At 50.0% G+C, this 23498-nt stretch overlaps 1 protein-coding gene across 2 annotated transcripts in view; it reads left to right on the top strand.

The window, feature by feature from the left end:
• The first annotated feature begins 1538 nt into the window (after positions 1 to 1538).
• CNNM4 (cyclin and CBS domain divalent metal cation transport mediator 4) overlaps positions 1539 to 23498 on the top strand; it is a 36920-nt gene continuing 14960 nt past the window's right edge. For both annotated transcript variants that reach the window (XM_065929779.1, XM_065929780.1), the window contains exon 1: positions 1539 to 3017. In XM_065929779.1, coding sequence (XP_065785851.1) covers positions 1616 to 3017 — 1402 coding nt within the window. In that variant the 5' untranslated portion in view covers positions 1539 to 1615. The remainder of the gene's footprint in view (positions 3018 to 23498) is intronic.

Raw genomic sequence — 23498 nt, 5'->3', positions numbered from 1 at the left:
CCTGTTCCTTGCCTAGGGCAGCTGTTCCCACAGGCTCAGTGAAGCGGTGCTCTGTTAGCGTTTTTTTCTTTTTATTTATTTATTTGGCTGTGTCAGGTCTTAGCTGGGGCATGTGCACTCTTCCTTGCAGTGCGCCAGGCTTCTCTAGTTGCTGTGCGGGTTTAGGTGCCCGGTGGCATGTGAGCTCTTAGTCCCTGGACCAGGGATCAAACACACATTCCCTGCATTGGAAGGTGGACTCTTAACCAATTGGACCACCAGAGGAGTCCCTGTGTTATCATTTTTACCCCCATTTTACAGATGAAGCTGCTGGCGCTGAGAGACTTTCCAGCTTGTCTTACAGAAGTCACACTGTTGTAGCCACGCGTTCTGAGAAACAAACTCACTCAGAAGGACAATGCAGATAGTGGAGTGCAGTTTATTACACCGGCGGGCCCAAGGCAGGGTCTCCTCTTAGCCAAGGACCCCAACCAGCATTTGTGAAAATCTTTTCTACCCCATGTGTACATGTCCAAACCCACCACCCCAAATTCCTTGAGACTGCTCTTAAGATAACAGTCTAGATGGGCCCTGATTTGTGCCTAGACACAATTTCTTCAACTGTAATATGAAAATATCTTGGATTGTTTGGGAGGGTTAAAAAATATTATGTTTTAAAAATTTCTTTTGGCTGAATTGTCTTCATTGCGGCACAGGGGCTTCTCTACTAGGCAAATCTTAAGCACTGGACCAACACGGAAGTCCTTGTATGTGTTGATTGTTGATTGCCTGTTTCTTATCCTAGACCGCCAACTCCAGGGGGCAGGATCTTTGGCTCATTCACTACTATATTGTTTGAGCCTGGAACAAGTGCCCGGCACAGGAGCGCTCAGTATTTGTGTACTAAAGGAAAATGGCAGACCATGCCCCTTCTATCTGCATTCCCTGCATCTGGTTCCCCAGATTTCCCCCCCACTGGCCCCAGAGATCTCTGGCCTGGTCCTGGGGATCAACTTCTGGCCTCTGGACAAGGTGGGCAAAAGCCCCAGGAGTGCAGAGGTCAGAACAATGCCTGTGGACGTGAAGACCTCCCTCAAGCCTCTGCTCTCGGGTTCTCCTTTTCTTTTTTCAAAGCAGGAAAAGCAATTTTCTGGCCCGAGCACCACGTGGTGCTGCTTCGGAGCTTCTTACAGAGAAGAGTCACCGCCTCCGTTGCAGCTTTTTTGGGGAAGGGGAAGGAGCCCAGCAAGCGAGGCCAGGATAGGCTGCAGAAGGGCAACAGTGCGATAGGCAGAGCAGGTCGGCGCGGAGGAGAGCAGGACCCGCCAAGAAGGCGGAAAAGCTTGCGAGGAGGAGGGTGGGGCGAATAGCCGCCCGCTGCTCCGGCGCTCTCGAACCACGCCACCTTAAACGCCGGACTTCCTTAAGGGAGGGCGCCCGAGCCGCGCGCCAGGGGGCGGAGCCTCCCATGCAAATAAGAGGCGTGGGTCGCGGGGCGGGGCAGATGGGGCGCTGACCTGACGTCAGGCCCGCGGCCGGGACAGTTGGCTCGGCGGCGGCGGAGCAGCAGGAGCGGCGGCGCGGGCAGAGTTGCGCGGCGCAGCGCGGGGAGCGGCGGCGGCCGAGCCGGGGCAACATGGCGCCGGTGGGCGGGGGCGGGCGCCCGGGTGGTGGGCCGGCCCGAGGGCGCCTCCTCCTGGCGGCGCTGGTGCTGCTGGTGCTGCTGTGGGCGCCGGGGGTCCGCGGCCAGGGCGGCCCCCAGCGGAGCGCGATTCTGGGCATGAGGCTGACGAGCTGCAGCAAATCGTGTGAGATAAACACGGATGGCATCATCTCCGTGTCCGAGGGCAGCACGGTGAACCTGAGGCTGTACGGCCAGGGGCTGAACTCCTTCTCCAGCAACCTGATCTCCTTCACTGAGGTGGACAACGCCGAGACCTTCCACAACTCCACCGAGTGCCCCGAGCTCACCAAGGACCTGGTCGTCCAGAAGCTGGTCAACGTGAGCCGCGGGGACACGTCGGGGATGCTGGTGGTGCTCACTAAGTTCCTCCGGAGGAGTGAGAACACGAAACTGTATGCGCTGTGCACCCGGGCGGGCGTGGACAGGCCCTGGCAGAGGTGGACGGACAAGGATTCGCTGCTCCTCATGGTGGAGGAGGCTGGGAGGCTCCTGCCCCTCTGGCTGCACGTCCTCATCATTATGGTGCTGCTGGGGCTGTCGGGCATATTTTCTGGCCTCAATCTGGGGCTGATGGCCCTGGACCCCATGGAGCTGCGCATCGTGCAGAACTGTGGCACTCAGAAAGAGCGGCGCTATGCCCGCAAGATCGAGCCCATCCGTCGCAAGGGCAACTACTTGCTCTGCTCCCTGCTGCTGGGGAACGTGCTGGTCAACACCTCCCTCACCATCCTTCTAGACAACCTCATCGGGTCCGGCCTGGTGGCCGTGGCCTCCTCCACCATCGGCATTGTCATCTTCGGGGAGATCGTGCCTCAGGCCCTGTGCTCCCGACACGGGCTGGCCGTGGGTGCCAACACGATCATCCTCACCAAATTCTTTATGCTGATCACCTTCCCTCTCAGTTACCCCATCAGCAAACTCCTGGACTTCTTCCTGGGTCAGGAGATCCGCACCGTTTACAATCGGGAGAAGCTGATGGAGATGTTGAAGGTGACCGAGCCCTACAATGACCTCGTGAAAGAGGAGCTGAACATGATCCAGGGGGCCCTGGAACTTCGGACCAAGACGGTGGAGGATATCATGACCCAGCTGCAGGACTGCTTCATGATCCGCAGCGATGCCATCCTGGACTTTAACACCATGTCGGAGATTATGGAGAGTGGCTACACCCGCATCCCCGTGTTTGAAGACGAGCAGTCCAACATCGTCGATATTCTCTACGTCAAGGACTTGGCCTTCGTGGATCCCGATGACTGCACCCCGCTCAAGACCATCACCCGCTTCTACAACCACCCGGTGCACTTTGTCTTCCACGACACCAAGCTGGATGCCATGCTGGAGGAGTTCAAGAAGGGTAAGTTGCCGGGAGCGGCTCCCGCATCCCTCTGTGCGGTGCCTCGCGTATCCGGACCTGTTCTGTGTCTACTGATCTTAGCACTTCATTCATGTGACCCTGTCCATTTGCCCAGCACGTCCTATGCCTCTGTAGAGATGGGCACTCAGGCCAGCAGAAACAGTTCTTAGGCATCTGCCAGGAACTGTGCTTGTGCCCCAGGTGGATCCAAGCAGGGCAAGACAGTCTTGCCCACGTGGGAGCGGGATGGAGTGAGGCCATCCTTCAGGGAGGCCAGCACCGGGGCTTGGAGATTAGGGCATGGTCCTGGAGCCAGCACGTCCTACTGGGGTCGGGTGGGCAAAGGGCTGGGGGACCCGGAAAAGCTTCACAGTGGAGGGAACATTTGGGGAGATCCTTGAAAGCTGGGGAGACTTGATACTTGAGGCAGAGGGAATTCCTTGAGCAGAGAAGCTGAGTTGGGGAGCAGGGGATGTGCTTCTGGTTCAGCAGGTGGTTCCATTCCTGTGGGTACAGGCTCTGCTGATGAGTGGTCAGTAGAGGAGAGACTGAGTCATCCAGGGCCTTGGGAAGAGCCTGAAAGTCAGGGCAGTCAGTCTGCTGGGCGCTCGGAGCTCTGGACGGTTTTGGAGCCAAGTGAGAATGGTGTCACTGGAGCGCCTGGCCCACGGAAGCCAAGTTGGGAGGGCAGTCACTGGCTCTCTGCCAAGAGCAATGCGAAGTAATGCTTTTGACTGTTCAGTAGAAGCGAGCAGATTAAGTTTTGGTTATTCTATCTTTCTCAGGCGCCGCACATAAGCTTCCCTCCTGTGGTCTGCTGGGTATCTTCAGTCGGCCTGGTTTTTTCCCTCACACGTGCTGTTGGTAGTTAGACACTTGGAGGGTTTACTCAGCAGCCTCGGTGCTCAGAGCACACACCCATTTCTTTACTTCTAGCAAAACTTTCCTCCTGCCTCTGCCACTCCGAGTGACAGTAAACAAGCCAAGTTAGGGAGCAAAACCCTCCTCTGCCAAAGGCAGTGAGGAGACTAGAAGGGGATCTCTTTATAAAGGAATGGGGGGTCACCTAAACCCCAGAATTCTACTTCACTCCCCACAGGTGGGACTCCTGCTGGCTGAGGCAAGACCTCAGCCCGTTGTTGCTCATTTCTGGAAAGCCTCAACTGGCTGGATCAGTGGGTGATAGAGTAGGATAAGGAGGAGCTGGCCTGGCAGGGATGCTGGGGTTAGAGCCAGGGTGGGGACTGTGTACCTTCCCTTTTTCAGTTTGACAGACTGAATCTCAGCATCAGAGCTGAGGAGAACTCCAGTTATATATGCCTGAGTGGGAGACAGCCTGTAAGGTGGTCTGCAGAGGGGCTGGTGGTAATGGCACAGCCCTGGGGGAGCTTCAGTGTGGGCAGACCCAGGAATCTGTTGACCCCAGGTATCAAGTCCAAACAGAAGAGCAGGGGGGATTTGAGCCCCACCCCCACCCTGCAGCCTCTAGGCCTGGAGGACTTTTCCTATGTTTCTTGGTCAGGAGCAGGGTTAGGACTCACCAGGGCGGCTTTCTCCTTAACCACCTCTATGGTCTTTGGGACTTGCTGGTGACACACCCGACAAGCACGTTTGCATCGTCCAGCCCGGATCTGGATCCAACCCGTATGGATTGGTATGGTCAGGCTTCCCAGCCCCTGATCAGCAGGGTGAGAGCTTCCTGAATCTCAGCAGGGCCATCTTTGGGCTCATCTTTTTTTTTTTTTAAAAAAAGTACCACCACTTCCTGAAGCTGGGAAAACAGAGCTAGCATCTCTGAGGGCATTGCTGTGCTGAGTGGGGCTCTGCAGATACACACTTGAGTCCCCTGGACCCTCCTCCTCATCCAGCCTGTAGCCTGAGGCTGACGCCTGGAGGGGCTGCTGGTAATTCCGTGGCCACAGGCACAGTTTGCTCGCTGCATTGTGAGGCCCTGGGCATTACACCATCACTTCTTGGTTTCTAGTTTTAACTCGTGGCTGTGCTCTCTCCCACATCCAGAGTGTGATCTCTCCCACATCTTCCCCTCTGGCATCTTCCTTTTCAGTCCAGGGCCCTCTTGGACATGGCAAATGCTCAGTGTACACCTGCAACTTACTGCCTTTTCTTTACAAATCCGGTATTTAGAAGCCTTCTTTTTTATTTCATTTTAAAAATATTTATGTATTTGGTTGCTCTGGGTATCATTTGTGGCACGTGGGATCTTTCTAGTTTCGGCCTGTGAAATCTTTAATTGCAGCATGTGGGATCTAGTTCCCTGTCCATCGAACCCAGGTCCCTGCATTGGGAGTGTGAAGTCTTAGCCACTGAACTGCCAGGGAGGTCCCAGGCTTCCTTTTTTTTTTAGCTAAGAAAAACCCATAAGCTGGGTTAACACAGCCAGCATTGTCAGCAGCACAGATATTTGAGCCAGGGTGCCTACCTAGTTGAGCCAAGGGACTTTTCTGGGGGACCCTTCATCACCTACAGGTTGGATGAGGGTCCTGAATCTCTTCAGAGTCTTTCTGCTGTGGGTGTGATCCTCTTTTAAGGTCATTTCATCTCCACTTTACCCACCAGCATTGTGAGTTCCTTGAGGGTTGGCATCATGCCTTGTTAGCATTTTCTCCACTCATTTGCCTGGCGAAGAAATGAACAGTAAACGTTTGTTAAACAATGAGTGAGCAACAAGTGAGTGGCTCTGTCACTAGCCAGGCCGGCCTTGCTGGCCTTGAGGACACTCCCAGCCTGGAGCCTTTGCGGTGGCTGCTCCCCCAAGCTGGAATGTTCTCCCCCAGACTTTGTGGCTCACTCTCCCCTCCCTTGTGTCTGCTTCATCTTCTCCGTGAGGCCTTCCTGTCACCCTTATTTAAAACTGTAACTCCTGGTCCCTCCCTGACCTTCCTGATCTAACCTGACCCACCCTGTGCTCATTTTTCTTTTTCTTCTATCACTTTCTAAGTGATTTATGAGTTTACATTTTTATTGTCTGTCTCCTCCCACTGTTCCAAAGGGCACGGTCTAAGTTTTGTTCATCCATATATCCCTGCCCCTGGAATGGTTCTTGTTTTTTAGTCTCTCAGTCACGTTGGACTCTTGCGACTCCACGGACTGTAGCCCACCAGGCTCCTCTGTCCACGGGATTTCCTAGGCAAGAATATTGGAGTGGTTTGCTATTTCCTCCTCCAGGGGATCTTCCCAACCCAGGGATTGAACCCATGTGCCCTGCATTATAGGCAGTCTTTATCGCTGAGCCACCAGGGAAGCCCAAAAGTGGTTCTTGGTACATAGTAAGACTTTGATTGAAAAGTCCCTGAAGGAACGAATGACCTGCCAGATTTGAGAATTATCCCCATTCCAGAAGTGTTAGAATTTTGAGGAGCTGATAAGGGATAAAGACAAATCGGTGTGCGGTGCTGTTATCCAGGGACTTGACCGTTTCCAGCTGCGCCAGGAAAGCCAGGAGGAGCTCCTGCAGAGACACATGTGTTAGAGGTTCGGGTCACGGCCTCAGAAGCAGAGTTTGGGGTCCTGGTTCCCCTTCCCTGTGCCTCAGTTTCTCAGTGAATAAGCAGTCTTTGAGCATCAGGAGCTGACATGACTTCACTCACCAGCAAGAATCATGAATATGCTCTGCACACTTAGAGACAGGTGCAGAGAGTCATTGCAAGCCTGTGGCTCTGAGCTTTGCCTGGAGACTGAAGCAGGGAGGTGACAGCTTCCCGGGCTTCCCAGGTGGCTCAGCAGTAAAGAATACACCTGCCAGTTCAGGAGACATAGAAGACACAGGTCCGATTCCTGGGTAGGGAAGATCCTCTGAAGGAGGAAAAGGCAGTATTCCTGCTCCAGTGTTCTTACTGGGACAGAGGAGCCTATAGCCCATGGGGTCGTGAAGAGCTGAACACAACTGAGTGGCTAAGTGTGCCCGCCTGACTGCTTCCCAGCTGTTTCTGCCTCCCAACAGAAGGCAGCTGTTGCCAGGCGCCTGCTGAGCCCTGCACAACCTGTGAGACATGATGCCCGGTGCTGTGGGCCCGTAAGACCCGCTAGCTGGTGGGAGCTGTCAGGCCACTGGGAGGCTCCTGCTGTTTTGAACCTTGGTCCTCCTTCTACTTGAACCTCACCTAGAATGTTGGCAGTACCGGGTGTTGTGGTTGAGTTTGGCCACAGCTGGAAATCTGAAAACAAAGCCTCCCTGGGCTACTCCTGGCTGGCCGTGTCTTTCCTTCACCACAGATGCCTACGAAGACCCTGGAAGCACAGTAATGAATGAACTGTTCTCTAGAGGGTTTGGAAGCCCCGCCCCTCATTGAAACCTACCCTCCAGCTTCTGCTCTGCCCCTCCCTCTGGTTCATTCCTCCCCCTCCCAGACTTTCAGCTCTTCTTTAGTCATCTTATCTTTCCCCACCCACTTTATAACCACCTAGCCCCCTGGAAAGAGCTGGGTTTAAACTCTACAGCTTGGTCACTGACCCCTGAGGGAACCTTAGACCTAAACTGCTCCTTATAGATAGTGGGGTATATATTGGAGGGAAAAAGCTAGAAATGATTTCGTTAAAAACTCCTCCAGTATTTCCTATGCCACATCACATTTTCCCCAGTGGCTTAATTTTATTCCTGAAACAACTTTATAAAGGCCGGAAAGAACACCGCATAATTTTTGCTTTTGGTTCCTACCATCTGGCACACCTTGAAAGTATCTTGTTTCCCTGTGCCTGCTTGTTCTTTCATTTGCTCAACAAACATCTAATTTTTGGAATCCTGTGTGTCAGACGGTGTGCTGGCTGTTGGGAAGCAGAGGACTAACACAGCCCTGTTCACAGAAGTCGCGGTCTACTAGGGAGACAGACATGTGAACAAAACTTCAGCAGGCACTGTGGGGCTCCCAGGAAGGCCTAGGCTTCCAGAAACTTCTGAAGTTAGAAGGACAGGACCCAGTGATTATTTCAGAAACGTTGAAGTCTGACTGAGATGTGTTTGTGAACATGTGAGGTTTTTGCCTGGGATTCAGGTTGAAGCTGTTGTCATTTAAGGGGAGCGGGCGGAGGAGGGAGCAGAGCTGGGGTGGTGAGGGTCGGGGAGGGGCGGCGGCAAAGAATAGCGGGGTGACCCTTTCTGGGACTCCAGGACTCCGGTGGGTCAGTGAGTGCCGTGCCCGCCTGGGCTTCCTGTTCGTGTGCAGATGGGGCACGAACAGAACTCGGCGGGGCTGGGGTGCGGCCCGGGAGGCCGCCCTTCTGACGGGCTCTCAGGCGATGCTGCGCTCACTGGTCCTAGACCACCCTGAGCAGCAGGAGGGCACAGTCCACCCGCGTGGGTGTGCAGCTCAGGTGCCACGTGGGCTTGGGAGTGAGGCTGGAATGAGGCTGAACGGTTTGGGAGTCAGCTGAGATGGAGCAGCGTGCGTGAGGCATGGAGGCGCCTGGCTGAAGCGAGCCCAGCTGTGGGATGGCGCAGCCTCCAGAGTGGAGATCAGGCAGTCCTGCACCTGGACTCGGATGGCGTCACCTAGAAGCAGTCTCCATCCGAGCTGGTGATTTGACCTCCAGAAGCCTCTCCAGGGGCCAGTGTATCTGGGCGAGTGAGGGAGATGCCAGCAGGCAGCTGAAAGGACGTTGGCCAGGCTGCCACTTGCTTCTCTTCACTGTGAGGCTTGTGGGCACCTCTGCCCCTCGCTGGCATCGTGCAGCCCACTGACAGCCTCCACAGAGGTGCTGGAGCTGAGAGCACTTTGAGCCATCTTCTGTTTACAGACCTCTTCCTACAGCTCTTGTGTGTGTTCTGGAACGTGCTGCCTTACAGCCAGGACCTAGTAAGAGCTGCTTAGGGCCTTACTTGTCAAAAGTCTTGTATTTCTAATTCAAAAGACCAGCTCCAGAGTTTTCCTGGACCACTCTGGTCAGCACAGGGGGTCTCGGACAGTGCACAGACATCAAACCCCAAGCCGCAGACCTGTGTCCGCAGTAGTGGATAAGAGGCAGGAGACTCTCAGGAAGTGAGGCTTGTCAGTAGAAGTCAGACATTTCAGCTGGCTTTTCAAAGCAGAGTAGACACGGCTCTTTTCACGTGCTGGGAGCACTTGGATGAGATCACGGGGTGAGAAATGAGCTTCTCAGCTCTGGGTGCCATCCTGGGAGAAAGCTGCTTCTGTGTGTTGTGGCTGGCTCTCCGGCCTTCCCAGAGGGGCAGGGAGGTTCCAGTGTTGTGTGCCCATATCCCCCTCGGTAGCGCTGTCAGGCTGACGAGCCGGGTACCTGAATAGCAGGGACATCCTCGAGGGAAAGGAATGGTGCCTGGTGACGTTTGCCTCATCTCCTCGATGGCGGGGACTGCAAGCCTGTTTATCAAACACTTTAACAGGGGAGTGTGCCAGAACGGAAGGATGGACCGGCCCTTCTGTCGCTGACTTGGTGACTGATTCTGGCAGAGCCCCTGGTTACTGCAGCCCCTCCCTGTGGGGAGGGACGGCTTGTCTTGTCCTCTCATCACACCTGAGGATTCAGGATGGACGTCCGGTTGTGCAAAGCTTTGTGGCTACAGCACAGACTCCTGGCTCATTTCTAGATTCTAGATTACGTAGCTTCTAGACTACATAGTCTATTCCTGTTCCATTGATTATGTGATTTTCTTTTCACTGATGTTAATTAAAAAGACCTGTATATCATTATCAGAACCTTTGAAAACACACAGAATTCAAAACAAAATATCTATAAGCCTGTGATCTTGTAGATAGAAGGAACCACTTTTGATATTTTGATCTATTGTGATAAATTTGTAACAAATTAGAAATTGTTTTTAATGATTGTTGACTTTTTTTTTGGATGTGGGCCATTCTTAAAGTCTTTATTTGTAATAATATTGCTTCTGTTTTATATTTTGTTTTTTTGACCTCGAGGCATGCGGGATCTTTGCTCCCCTGCCAGGGGTTGAACCTGCACCCCCTGAACTGGAAGGTGAAGTCTTAGCTTCTGAACCACCAGGGGAGTCCCTTAAATGTTTTTTTCTTCTAAGTTTAAAAAGTCTTATGACAAAACAACAGGGTCAAAATCATTTTCATTTTTACTGTCATGCTCTCTCCATTGGGCTCCCCATGTGGCACAGTTGTGAAGAATATGTCTGTAATGCAGGAGACCTGGGTTCGATCCCTCGGGAGGGAAGAACCCCTGCAGAGGGGAATGGCAACCCACTCCAGTATTCTTGCCTAGGGAACCCCATGGACAGAAGAGCCTGGCGGTCTACAGTCCATGGGGTTGCAAAGAGACAGACACAACTGAGTGACTAACACTACCCTCTCCCATTAGCTGTCCTTATGTGTTTCCACATTGAAATCACTGTGTATAGTTTTCTGCTCTGCTCTTTGAACCAGAGTTTAGATCCCTTCTTCAGATTTCTCCTTTGATAAGAAATGAAATCCCTTTCTATCCCTGGGTTTTTGGAGGAGCCTCTAGGAGGATTTCCAAAGCCCTGTGGCTGACGGGAGCCCAGAGGGCTGGGGTGTGCAGCCTCCAGCCTGTTGTGTTGGGGGTTAAAGCTGTGACTGCCGGAGCATTCCCCAGAGCTTGCAGCCAGGGGCCCTCCCCTGCGGCAGGGCCCATTTACCGTGGCCTGCGCAGGGTGCTCGAAAGACTGGTTTCCCCGGGCTCTCAGGAACACCTGGTCTCTGGTCAGCAGGCAGCCAGGAGCCTTGGTTGGAAGGTCCCCCCCTCCACATTGTCACCGCTCCGGGCAGGCTCACTCACACACCCAGACACATCCATACCCCCACAACACACACACACTCCCCCACACGTCCGTACCCACATACTCAACAACCCTCCCACAGCCACACCCGCACACTCACACACACAACCCCATACCCACTCCACACCCAGACACACCCATACCCGCACACTCACACACACAACCCCATACCCACACCCACCCTCTCCACACCCAGACACACCCATACCCACCCACTCACACACAACATGCCACACATCTGCATCCACCCACTCACAACCCCCCTCCGATATCCATACCCACACACTCACACACACAACCCCATACCCACACCCACACACTCACACACACAACCCCATACCCACACTCACACACACAACCCCATACCCACACCCACACACTCACACACACAACCCCATACCCACACCCACACACTCACACACACAACTCCCGCCCACCCACTCCACACCCAGACATATCCATACCCACACACTCACACACAACATGGCACACATCCGCATCCACCCACTCACAACCCCCCTCCCACAGCCACACCCGCACACTCACACACACAACCCCATACCGTCACCCACACACTGACACACTCAACCCCATACCCACACCCACACACATACATGTGCACATCCCCCTACCCAGTCGTCACACACCCCCCCCACACAGGCATGCTCACTTGCACACACACACAGACTGCTTTTACACAGGCAGACAGGCATGCACATTTATCCTCCCCTCCAGGCAGGCGCTCCTCTCTCTCTCTCTCTCTCTCTCTCTCTCTCTCTCTCTCACACGTAGGCCTGTACACATATACGCAAAGTCACCTGGAGTCCTGCTTTTCATGTACATCTGTCTCTCATCAAACTTTCCCAAGAGTGAGTTTAAAAAGCAGCAAAAGCTTATGTAGTGGAGTTTATTTTGTTAAAGGCTCAAAACAGTGACTGGCTTTTGGGCTCTGTGGTGGCTGGTGACTTGGTCACCCACATTAATGACAGCATCTAGCCAGAGGCTTGGGGGAGGACGGAATGAGGTGAGGCACGCACGGGGCTTAGCTCAGGGCCTGGCACCGTGTCATCATACAGGGTCAGCTATCTTAAACATTACTGTTATTGCTGTCCAAAAGATGCCCCTCATTTGGGCCATGGTGGTTCTCACGTACCAACTTGACTGGCAGCTGCCCCACCGTCTGGGTGTGGTGCCTTTCTTGGAATTATGAAGACATTGAGGTCAAAAAGAGCCTGTTATATAATTACAGGCTCTTTTTAATTCAGATGACATCTTATCTGGACCCTAGCGGTTATGTTAAGGGTAACAGAGCCAGAGCTTAAGGCAAAGAAAAGTCCAGAAGAGTAATTTAAAACTGAGGAAATGCGCCTCATTTACTTATATTTTTTTTTCCCTGCAAATTCCTGCCACTATCCTGATTGCCAGCACCTTCACTGCAGGAGGAGAGAGTGGGGGTCACTGCCCTCGGGAGATGGCCAGGGAAACAACGTGGCTGCACCCCATGTGGGTTCGTCGTTCATCTCAGGACCTGCCAGTCGCCAATCCTCCTTGGTGCCCCGGTTAGGGAAGCAAGAGGCTGTGATAGAAAAGTAGGAACAAGAAGGGGACCCAAGGTCTGGAAGAGGGTGGAGCAGGGATCATGAAGAAGGAAGTACCTTCATGAATCCTGGGTTAACCCTCCAAGCGCTGTAGACGGGGAGCCGAGACTCAGAGAGGACAAAAATCTTTCTTTCTCAGCCACGTGACAGCTAAGTGACTGCCCCAGACTGCTCCCCTCCCCGGGGCCAAGCCCTCAACTGCTGTTCTGTGTTACTTAGTGAGATTGTAGATTCTGAAAATGAGGCCAGAAGATTGGGATATCCCAATAACCCCAGGCTAAAAAATATACTGTCTGTTCTACATTAAAAAAAAAAAGTTATTTAACCAGTCAGGTAGGTGGGTGGTAGTATATCACTGTAATTTTCTTTTCTTCGTGATTTTAATATAGAGTTCCCTAGTGACTAATGTTGATCACCTTTTCAGCTGCTTATCATCCATTTTGGTGACTAATGCTTTTGATTCCCTGTTTAAGATTCTTTGGGGCTTCCCAGGTTATGCAGCGGTGAAGAATCCACCTGCCAAAGCAGGAGACTCAGAGGTTCAATTCCTGGGTCGGGAAGATCCCCTGGAGTGGAAATGGCAACCCACTCCAGTATTCTTGCCTGGGAAATCCCTTGGACAGAGGAGCCTGGCAGGCTACAATCCATGAGGTCACAAAGAGTCAGACACGATTGAGCATGCACACATGAATGCATTAAGATTCTTTGCCTGTATGAAAACCAGGAGGAATCCTGTGTTGTATTCTGGAAGTGGTGTCGTTTACCTTAGAGATCTCTAATCCTTCTGGAATTTGTTTTTTATGTGTCACAGGTTAAGATTTTTTTTTTTAATTCCTATGGATGTACAACTACTCCAGTAGAACTCATTGAAAAGCCTCTTGTTTCTCCACTAAACATGGTATCTGTGGGGTCTGTCTCTGGATCCTCTTCCATTGGTCTGTTTATTGTTTTTTTGTTCCAGTACTGCATTGCCACAATTGCAGTAGTTTTATAGTGAACTTTGGAATCTGTTAATGTTAAACACTTTGTTCTTTGTTGTTCCTCAAGATTTAACCTCTTGCCTGGGAATTGTATGGAATTGCATTGACTTCCTGCATAGTTCAGTCGGTAAAGCGTCTGTCTGCCTGCTATGCGGGAGACCTGGGTTCAATCCTTGGGTTGGGAAGATTCTCCTGGAGGTGGAAATGGCAACCCACTCCAGTATTCTTGCCTGGAGAATCCCATGGACAGAGGAGCCTGGCGGACTGCAGTCTGTGGGATCACAAGAATCAGACTCGACTTAGCGCTATCTTTCTTTTTTTAATACATAACTTGAAGAATTGACATCTTTATAGTAAAGAATCTTCCAGTCTCCAAACATGGTTACCCCTGTGTTAGGACATGCTCTCTCTCTCTGCTTTTTCAAATCTATACTTAAAAATTTATTTGTTTGGCTGCACCGGATCTTAGTTGTAGCATGTGGGCTCAAGTTCCCTGACCAGAGATTGAATTCAGACGCCTTGCATTGGGAGCTCAGAGTCTTAGCCACTGTAACACCAGGGAAATTCCTAGTTTGTACTCTCTTAATTTCTTTCAATGATAATAGTCATTTTCTGTGTAGAAGTCTCACGCTTTTCTTAGATTTATTGCTAGATATTCGGTGATTTAAAAAAATTCTTTTTCCAAATGTTTGTTGCAGATTTTCTCAACCAGGGTGTTCTGCACGTCAGTTCAGGTGCTAGCCACGAGTTAGTAGATAGACTCTGTCCCCTCACGTGTGAGGGTGCAGTCCTCCACATACTGCCTTCACCTCAGATGCCAGCCTCAAGTGGGGTTCCCTACACCTGTGTACGTCTGGCCAACTGGCTATAAATTCAGGGGTTCTCATGACTGCCCTCAGGTTTGAGAATTTGCTAGAATGGCTCACAGAACTCAGAAAAGTGTTCCACTCAGGACTGCAGCTTTATTTTAAGGGCTGTACCTAGGACGGGCTCTGACTGAGGGACAGAGTGGTCCAGGCCTTCTCCCCCCGAGCAGGGGTGTGTCACGCTCCCCGTCCATCAGTGGCTTTGCCAACCGGGACGTCCCCTGAGTTTTGAGATCTGGAGTTTTTATCATCAGAACTTCCTTAGCATGATTGGTGCAGTCATTGGCTTTCCCTGGAGGCAGGGCCTTGTGTAGCTTCTTGTATTTAACTGGTGACCATCTCAGGTCTCCCTCTAGGTCCCACCTAGAGTCATCTTATTAACAGCACAGAGACACTCCTGTCACTCAGCAAGTCCAAGCGTTTTCCAAGCTCTTTGACAGGAAGCAGGATCAGAGACCAGGTATATTCTTTTCATTAAAAATTTCAAAAAATATACATATATATATATTTGACTGCACTGTGCAGCATGTGGGATCTTAGTTCCCTGATCAGGGACTGAACCCATGCCTCCTGGTAGAAGTGGAAGTTCTTAACCCCTGGACCACCAGGGAAGTCTCAGATGTATTCTTTATTACATTACACAAGTATAGTGGAATGTAGTTAATTTTTGTATAATGACTCTGAATTTATTGACTTTACCAAATTGACTATTCTAATAGTTTATTTTAGATTCTTTTGGCTTTTCTACACTTATGATTATGTTGCCTATGAATAATGGCAACATTACTGATAAACTTTAAGCATTTTATATCTTGTTCTTGCCTTATTTCACTGGTTAGGACCTTTGGGATCATGTTGACCTGGTGACAGTCGGCATCCTTGTTTAACTATCTATTGAGAAGATTGAATGATAAATCTCCTTTTCTGAATTACACTGATTGATTTTTGAGTGTTAATCCTTAAACATTTGTTGCATAACTGGAATAAACCTAACAGTCACGATGTATTCTTTTTGCACCTCACTGGATTTGCCAGTACCTTTTTTAGAATTTTGGTGTCTACATTCATGAGCAAGATAGGTCTATAATTATTTGTTCTGCCATTAAAAAAATAAAAAACAATCGAGAAAGATATTGTTACAAGGTGTCCCTGTTAGGTTTTTGTTTGTTGTGATAGGAAAAATAATTGCTTAATTATTGCGTCTTTTCCCTTCTTTCAAAATATCCCAATTTAGGCAAGCAAATTTGAAGTAACATTCCCACCTTCTCCTTCCCCCTCACCTGCTTCTCCTTCTGACAACAACCCTCTTACAGCAAATGTTGCTGCAGGTTTTTTTCTTTTTTCCCATTTTTTAGTTTTTTTCTCCTTCAGGTTTTGATATCAAAGTCTAGAATTATTTTAATAGTTTACAAGTTATTTGGGAGCATGTGTGACTACCAGGAACCAACTGGGGTTCACCGAGGGAACCTCCCTTTTTTTGTGAAAGGGGTAGGATTACTAGTTTAGTTCAGGAGAAAGCCAGCCCTAGACTTAAGGTATCTTGATGTCAGCATTTAAGAGGATTTCCTGTTCTATCTTCATGGCTAACACGAGACACGTGGGCCATGAATGTCCCATTTAATTTTTTAAAATTTATTTTTAATTGGAGGATAATTGCTTTACAATGTTGTGTTGGTTTCTGCCTCACAACAAGGTGAATCATCCATACGTATACATATATCCTCGCCCTGTTTAGCCTCCCTCCCACCCACCCTGAATCGCACCCCTCTCGGTCATCGCAGAGCGCTGAGCTGAGCGCCCGGTGCCGTACATCAACTTCCCACTAGCTATCTGTTCTACACACGGTAATATACATATTTCAGTGCTTCTCTCTCAATTCGTCTCATTCTCTCCTCCCCTCACTGTGTCCACAAGACTGTTCTCTACGTCTGCATCTCTATTCCTGGACGGTGGTCCAGTTTTTAGATTGATTTGCCCATAGATTATTAGCTGGTTGCACAAACAGGTCCAAAGAGTGGATGCCTCTCAAGGCAGTAAGGACACTGTGAGTCTGTGAGCCATCATGGGAGGGGTGATGGGGAAGAGGTACCTCCTGGGCTGGGAGCTCTGGGGTGGGAGGCCAGGCAGCCAGGAGCTGGGGTGCTAGGGGGAAAGGCCAGAGGGGCTCCTGAGACCAGAGGACTGGGCGGAGAGACAGTCAGTTTGCTGGAAGTGTCTGAAGTCAAGAGGCCGGTGGCTCCTTCCTCCCGTCACAGCGTGTCAGCCGGGCCAGCATCTTCTCTCCTGTTTCCTCTGCTGTGTAACGTTCCTCCAGTTCTGTGTTCCTCCCCGCCTTCTGCACCATCCCTGCCTGTGTCCTCCAGGAGAGGTTTTTATATCACTGAGGACCAAGACACCAGCTCTAAGTCTGAACTCATGCCTCAGCTAACTGAAGAAACTTCACACAAACAAGAAATAACCCCTGTCCTTTGATCCAGGTATTTTCCTTCCAGAAATCTACCTTAAGGACATGAAGATAGACCCAAATATGTTTATTACAGGGATTTTCATAATGGCAAAAAGGGAAGGGCACAGTTTAAGAACCAAAGTTACATTAATTTTCTTCTTCTACTGTTGTTACTGCTATAAAAAAAATCATGTAAAAATTAGTTAAATGTGAGAAAAAATTACAAGAAAATTGGGGAAGTTAGAGCACTGGCTGTTGAGGATCTTAAGGAATTACATGTTTGGGTGTGATGATACTGTTGTGGTTTTGCTTTTTTTAAGGGTCCTTAACTTTTAGAGATGCTGAGTGAAGTGCTTTGGGCTTCCTTCCTGGTGGCCCAGTTGGTAAAGAATCTGTCTGCAATGCAGGAGACCTGGGTTTGATCCCTGGGTCGGGAAGATCCCCTGGAGAAGGAAATGGCAACCCACTCCAGTATTCTTGCCTGGAGAATCCGATGGGCAGAGGAGTCGGGGGCTGCAGTCCATGGGGTCGCGTATGAGTTGAACATGGCTGAGCGACTAAATCACCACCACTGAAGTTCTTGGGTAAAAGTAGCAGATGTTTACAGATAAGATCTGGGATTTCCTTCATAATAAACCAGTGGAGTGGGTGGGAGGAGAGAGGAAACAAGATTGGCCAGAGGAGTTGTTAATTGTTTGAGGTATGTGAAGGATGTAATTATATTATTTCCTCTACTTTTGTATATGCTTTTATTTTCCATCATAAAAGGTTAGAAATTAGAGACTACTGCTTAACTGAAAAATCAAAGGCATGAAGACCTGTCCCCAGCGTGAGAGACCAGGCTTAGGGTCCCCCAGCATCTCCTTGTCAACAGCTTCACCCCTGGGGCACTTGGGTTGAAGAAGGCTCTTTGGGGAAGTCCCATTTCTGAATCCCAGCTCGCTCACTCACTCACAGTGTGATCCTGGGCAGGGACCTCTCTGAGCAGGGCTTCCCTCCTGTGAAGAGTGGGGTCCATCATAGATGCTCCTCAGGGCTGGGGGAGAGGAGAGGGGGACAGTTCCCTGCCCCCTCCTGCAGACTCACTCGCCCTGAGCACAGTGCCGGGGTGGGGGTGGGGGGGATGTGGACCCTGGGAGGGACACCCAAGTGTCTACTAAGTGAAGGGACAGTGAAAGTGTGGCTCTTTACAGGGAGGCTGTAAGCAGCTCTTTAAACTTCTTGGATTATGGACCTTATTAGGAAAAAAAAAATTTTTTTTAATTGTTTTGGCCATGCCACACAGCATGTGGGATTTTAGTTCCCTGACCAGGGATAGAACCGTTGCCACTTGCATAAGAAGCTCAGAGTCTTAACCACTGGACTGCCAGAGAAGTCTTCCTCTAAATTTTTATAATTTCTATCTCCATTCAAACACTGTATACATGTATGTTTTACTACTACAAATATTATAAAACAAAGGAAAAAATTGTTAAAGAAGTAAAAATAGAATAACCATTCTTTTAAAACCTTTTGCTAATAGTTATCACTTCCTATCATCTCTAGCACATACTTTATATATTTTCTCAAGGCACAAAATACCCTTGTGCTGTCCCTCAATACTGACAGTGGCTGTATGTCTACGTTTCACATAGTTTTCTTTGTTTTGAATTATTTTGGCCAGTCACTCAGCCCTGACTCCATCTTTACTGATTTCCCCCCAGTGCTGGTTGGGGTGGTGGGTGGCAAGGGGGCCTTTGTAGGGGCCTCTGTCTTCACTCCGGGATCTCCTTGTTAAGCAGCTCTCTATTTTGTGAGCTGTGCTCCGGTTATGTTTTTCACATCATGTGTAAATCCCTGTCTGCACTTGCTCTCGATTTGCTAGAATATGAGTGAGTGAGTGAGTGAGTGAATGAGTGTGTTTGTGTGTGCAGGATCCCCAGAGCCCCTTGGTCAACCGTGATGGCTGGTGACCTGCTGGCTTGCAGACCGAGTCTGGGTCCACCCATGGTCAGTCTGTGTAGTAACAAAAGCTAAAGTTGCTTATATATCTTGGATTAAAAATCAGTGGAAGCAGTGTCAGGGATAGGTACCCCCTTGGGAGATCCTGTCCTGACAAGCCATGTCAGCGTTGCTGTCCTTTTTTTATCTTTATCTGGCTGCGTCGGGTGTTAGCTGTGGCAGGTGGAATCTTCTCTGCATCATGTGGGGTCTTCTGTTGTGGTGCACAGACTCTCTAGTTGTGCTCGGGCTTAGTGGTCCTGCAGGTTGTGGGGTCTTAGTCCTGGATCAGGGATTGAACCCCCGTCCCCTGCATTGGGAGGTGGATTCTTAACTGCTGGGCCACCAGGGAAGTCCCTGCATTGTTGTCTTGCTGAGGGTGGCTGGGCTGGTTGGTTTCCTGGTCAGTCTATGGAACTCCTTTAACCTGTGCACTCCTGTGCAAGTGAGCACCCACCCGTGCCTCCATTTCCATTTCTCTTTTCTATGAGACTGTCCCCATATGACTTTTTTCTTTCTGCTTTACTCTGTTTAACCCTTTTTCCTGCCATTCATTTTCATGTCTTTCCTTTTAAAAACATAGCCCACCAAAAGGCAGTATTTTCATTGGTGATATTTATTGAATAGCTTACTTATCGAGTACCTGCTGTATATCTAGACATGGAGGAATGAGTCAAGAACCGCCAAATACAATTTCTATAGGTGAGAGTGTAAACGCGGACACATCCTGGAGAAGGCAGTTTGGAGGTTTCTATTGAACTTGCCCTTTGACTTAGTGACTCCACATCTATAAATGTTATCTCACATGTGTCAAATGAGGGGTTGTCCTTGCGGGGTTGTCTGCAGTAGGAAGAAACCTGGAAACAATCATGTGTCCATCAGCAAAGCTCCATCCTGGCTCCTACCAGCGGATTTCTCCACGGGGCAGTTGAGGAGCCCTGTGCTGCAGCGACATTGCCGAGTGCAACATGCCAGGTGCAGAAAGGTGTGTCTTATGTTTTCAGTTAAAATAAAAATAAAAGTAGTGGATTTTATCATAGAAACTTTCAGAAAAGTGGAAAATGATTAAGAATTAAAAGTCAGAGTCACTCTCATCCTGCCACCGTAAATGTTTTTGTTGGGTTTTCTTCCAGTGAGTCAGTGGTGAACTAGATTGCTTCTCCCCTTCAAAACGAGATAGCCTTCTTTTCTTTTATGATTATAAATGGAAACATTAAAAAGTAATACAGGTTGACTTTAATAAAAGTCCATTTAAAATTCGACCCCATGAGCTGTAGCCTCTGTCTGTGGATTTCTCCTGGCAAGAATACTAACTTGAGTGGGTTGTCATTCCTTTCTCCAGGGAATCCTCCAGACCCAGGGATCAAACTAGGGTGCCCTGCATTGCAGGCAGATTCTTCACCATCTGAGCCACCAGGGAAGCCCTTAAAATCCATTAAGCCAAAGCAAAAGAAACCACTGTCACTCTTAGTGCCCTGGTTTGGAGCTATCTGCTTTACACAAATGGTGAACCGCTGTCCTTTAAAATAAATCTGAATCTACGTTAGCCTTTATAGTGGCTGTCGAACTGTTTCACAAACCACACTGGGTAGACCCTCCTGGGCATACCTTGCTCATGGCCTGGGCACTTCTTTTGTGTTAAGGTCTTTCTTAGAAGTGAAAGAAAACTGACTAGTCCAAGGTCTTACACATTTTACATCTTGATGCATACTGTCAGATCATGATGGAAAAATTTCATTGTTCTTTCCAATACTGCTCTCTTTTAGTCACCATAGCCTCATGTTTTAATTTATATTAGAATTAAGGACCTCCTCAGTGTTTTTTTAAATTAAAAAACTATAAAAATGTTTCACTTTAAAAAAAAATATTTTAAAAATTTTATTTATTTAATTTTATTTTTGGTTGCCCTGGGACTTTGTTGCTGTGTGTGGGCTTTCTCTAGTTGCAGCAAGTTGGGGAATATCTCTAATTGCAGCGCTGGGGCTTCTCTTTGCTGTGACTTCTCATGTTGCAGAGCACAGGTTCCAGGCACAAGAGCCTTAGTAATTGCAGCCCTTGAACTCGGTAGTTGCAGTGTGGGGGGCCTAAAGCATGCGGGTTTCAGTACTTGTGACACAGGGGCTTAGTTGCACTATGTCATGTGGATCTTCCGGGACCCGGGGTTGAACCCGCGTCTCCTGCCTTAGCAGGTGGATTCTTACCCACTGAGCCACCAGGAAAGTCCCTCTATTCTTTTAAATTGCTCATTGATTAAACAGCTCCCTCCCGGGCCTCCCCGCTCAGGCCTTCTCTGCTGTAGATGTTCTGCGATATTCCTTTTGTGTGTAACTCTCCCACCCCCTTGGAACTGATGGCGCTGGGGGTTGGGAGGGCTGTGCTTTGCCTCTCTGGTTCCTCTTCTGCCCAGCCCTGCCTTCCTGCTGGGCTGGGCCAGGCTCCTCCTGCTGGCTGAAGTCAGCACTATTAATAGTCAGCTTAATCCTGCCCTGGCCGGCTGGAGGGAGGCAGAAGAGGGGGATTCCCAGGAAATCGGGGTGCCCACTGTCTGTGAGTGCCAACCTGTGGCCCAGGGCTCTGTCCTCTGGCAGCCTGGCCAGCTCCTCTCCTGGTGGGGGTTGCTGAGAGTTCAGGGCCAGCCCTGGAACCTGGGTTGGCAGGAGATGAGACCTGCCGGGAGGCCAGAAAGAGATGCCAAGGACACCATTTTGGGTTGTGGGATGCCCGCGTCTGACCTGGGGCCCCTGGATTTTTCCGTGAGCAAAGTTGGCTAGAACAGGTGAGCAGGGCCTCTTGGAGCCCTTGTGTACTTTGAAATCCAGCACCTAGGAATGTGTTTTTCTTATGGTCTTTGAGAGACTATAAAGGTTTTTTATGGGGGAGAAGGGGACACAGGCACTTGCTAAAATGGGCATTTGTGGCGGGTTGAGGAATGGGCTTTCCAGTGCCCCTGGAGACCTCCCTGTGTGTTTCTAGCAAAGACTTTGGAGTGTCTGCTGTGTGCCGGCATTGGGTGAGAGACGATGGGAGGATGCTTGGAGAGGAGGGAGTTACTGTGCCGCGCTGCATCCTAACCTGGCTGGATGCCAGGCGGCTGATGCGACAAGCCCTGCGAGTACTGAAAGGAAGACCTGGGGCGCTTCGGGGGCAGTGAGTGCTCACAGGGCACCCGGGGCTGAGCCTGGGCAGGTGGAAGGGTGGAGGGGTGGGGGAGGGTTGTTGAGGAACTCAGGCAGGTTCTGCGTCCTCCCTCTCTGCTCACCTCCTCTTCCCCGTGGGAGAGGGCAGTGAAAGAGGCCTAGGCTTGCTTGGACCACTTGGCAGTCTGTACCTGCCAGTCCTGCCAGGGTTTCTTGAGGTCTCACGTGCAGGTTTCTGATCTGGGCCAAGGCTGCCCAGGGCGGAGCGGGCAAGCTTGAAGCCAGATAGGGCCCAGAGGTGAGCTGGGGACAGCAGCTTCAAGGTGCCTCCGGCCCCACAGGGCTCTCCCGGTCCTTGCAGCGCTTGAGTGTAGAAGGCCCGGGAAGCCCTAAGCCCCAAGAAGCAACGTGAGGACGTTCGTAAGAGTTTCTTTCTGATTGTACTATTGACTATGGAATGGAAATGTTAGAATTTCTACTTAGGAAAGTATAAAAAAGAAAACAGAAGTCATGCTGAATCCCCCTAGACTGGTTAAACTGATTAATTGAAATTGTCTTTTTTCATTTTTTTGGTTGGAAATACTCAAACATCAGTAATTTCATATGACTCAGCCAAATAATCTTTTTGCTACATTTTCTCAGCTGTTTTTTTAAATTAGGACTGCTTTGGAAAATGTGGGATTATCAGTTTTTGGAGTAGACACATGTCGGTTTACATGTTTCATTTCTCATTCCTACCATCCCCCAAAACCTAGTTATCCAGTTGAATGGACACTCATAATCAAATGAGGTGACTCATTAAAATAAAATTCTACATTAGATTTAATAAATATCATACAATGAGAGTCACAAGTCTGAGTCCTAATTTGATCCTCTTATTCTAAATGGTAGATCAGCTAGCAGTAATTTCTGAATTACAGAAGCGTCTTTTTTTAAAAAATATATATTTTATTTATTTTATTTGGTTGCACTGGGTCTCAGTTACAGCATATAGGATCTAGTTCCCTGACCAGGGATCGAATCTTGGCCCCCTCCATTGGGAGCACAGAGTCCTAGCATGCTGGGCCACCTGGGAAATCCCAAAAGCTTCTTGATGACTGAAATTCAGAATAATCCTTTGCCCAGTCTCTGTCCCTCTCCCCCTCCACTGTTGGTTCCTAAGGCACAACCATGTGAACTGTGTCGTCCATTCCACAGGTGTTCATTGAACACCTATTATGTGCCGTTCACTGTTCTGAGTTTTGGGAACACAGACAAAAGCCTCTGCTCTGATGGAGCTCTCAATCTAGTGGGAGAAGATGGGCCATGAGACGATAATCGCAATGAACAAGCACTTTCTGTTATTTATTGTCGGTGATAAAGACCTGGGTTGTGGGGCTGGAGGAAGGGTTGCAGTCCTCAGTGAGGCCCTCTGGGTAGGCCTCACCGAAAGGGGATGTTTGAACATTGAACGCAGGCCTGAAGCAGGGCTGAGCTGGCGGCTGTTGGGGGAGGAGCAGGTAGGCCGGGGGAGCGGCCTCAGGTGTTGGAGGAAGAGCCAGGGGGCTGAGAGTCGCCTGCGCTGGAGAGGAGGGCAGCACAAAGCGCTTTGGGGCCCAGGCCCCGTGAGGAGCGCGGCGTCTCTGTGGAGTGGGAGAGCCACTGGAGGGTTTGGGGTGCAGCGGGGCTCCCCTTGCTGCTGTGTGGAGAGTAGACTCAGGCCCAGGATGAAGACTCAGGATATTGCCCTTTGGGTG

The sequence above is a fragment of the Muntiacus reevesi genome, chromosome 3, assembly GCF_963930625.1.
Source record: "Muntiacus reevesi chromosome 3, mMunRee1.1, whole genome shotgun sequence".
Classification (NCBI taxonomy): Eukaryota; Metazoa; Chordata; class Mammalia; order Artiodactyla; family Cervidae; genus Muntiacus; species Muntiacus reevesi.
Note: the sequence above shows the minus strand (reverse complement) of the source record. Positions and strands in the feature narration are given on the sequence as shown.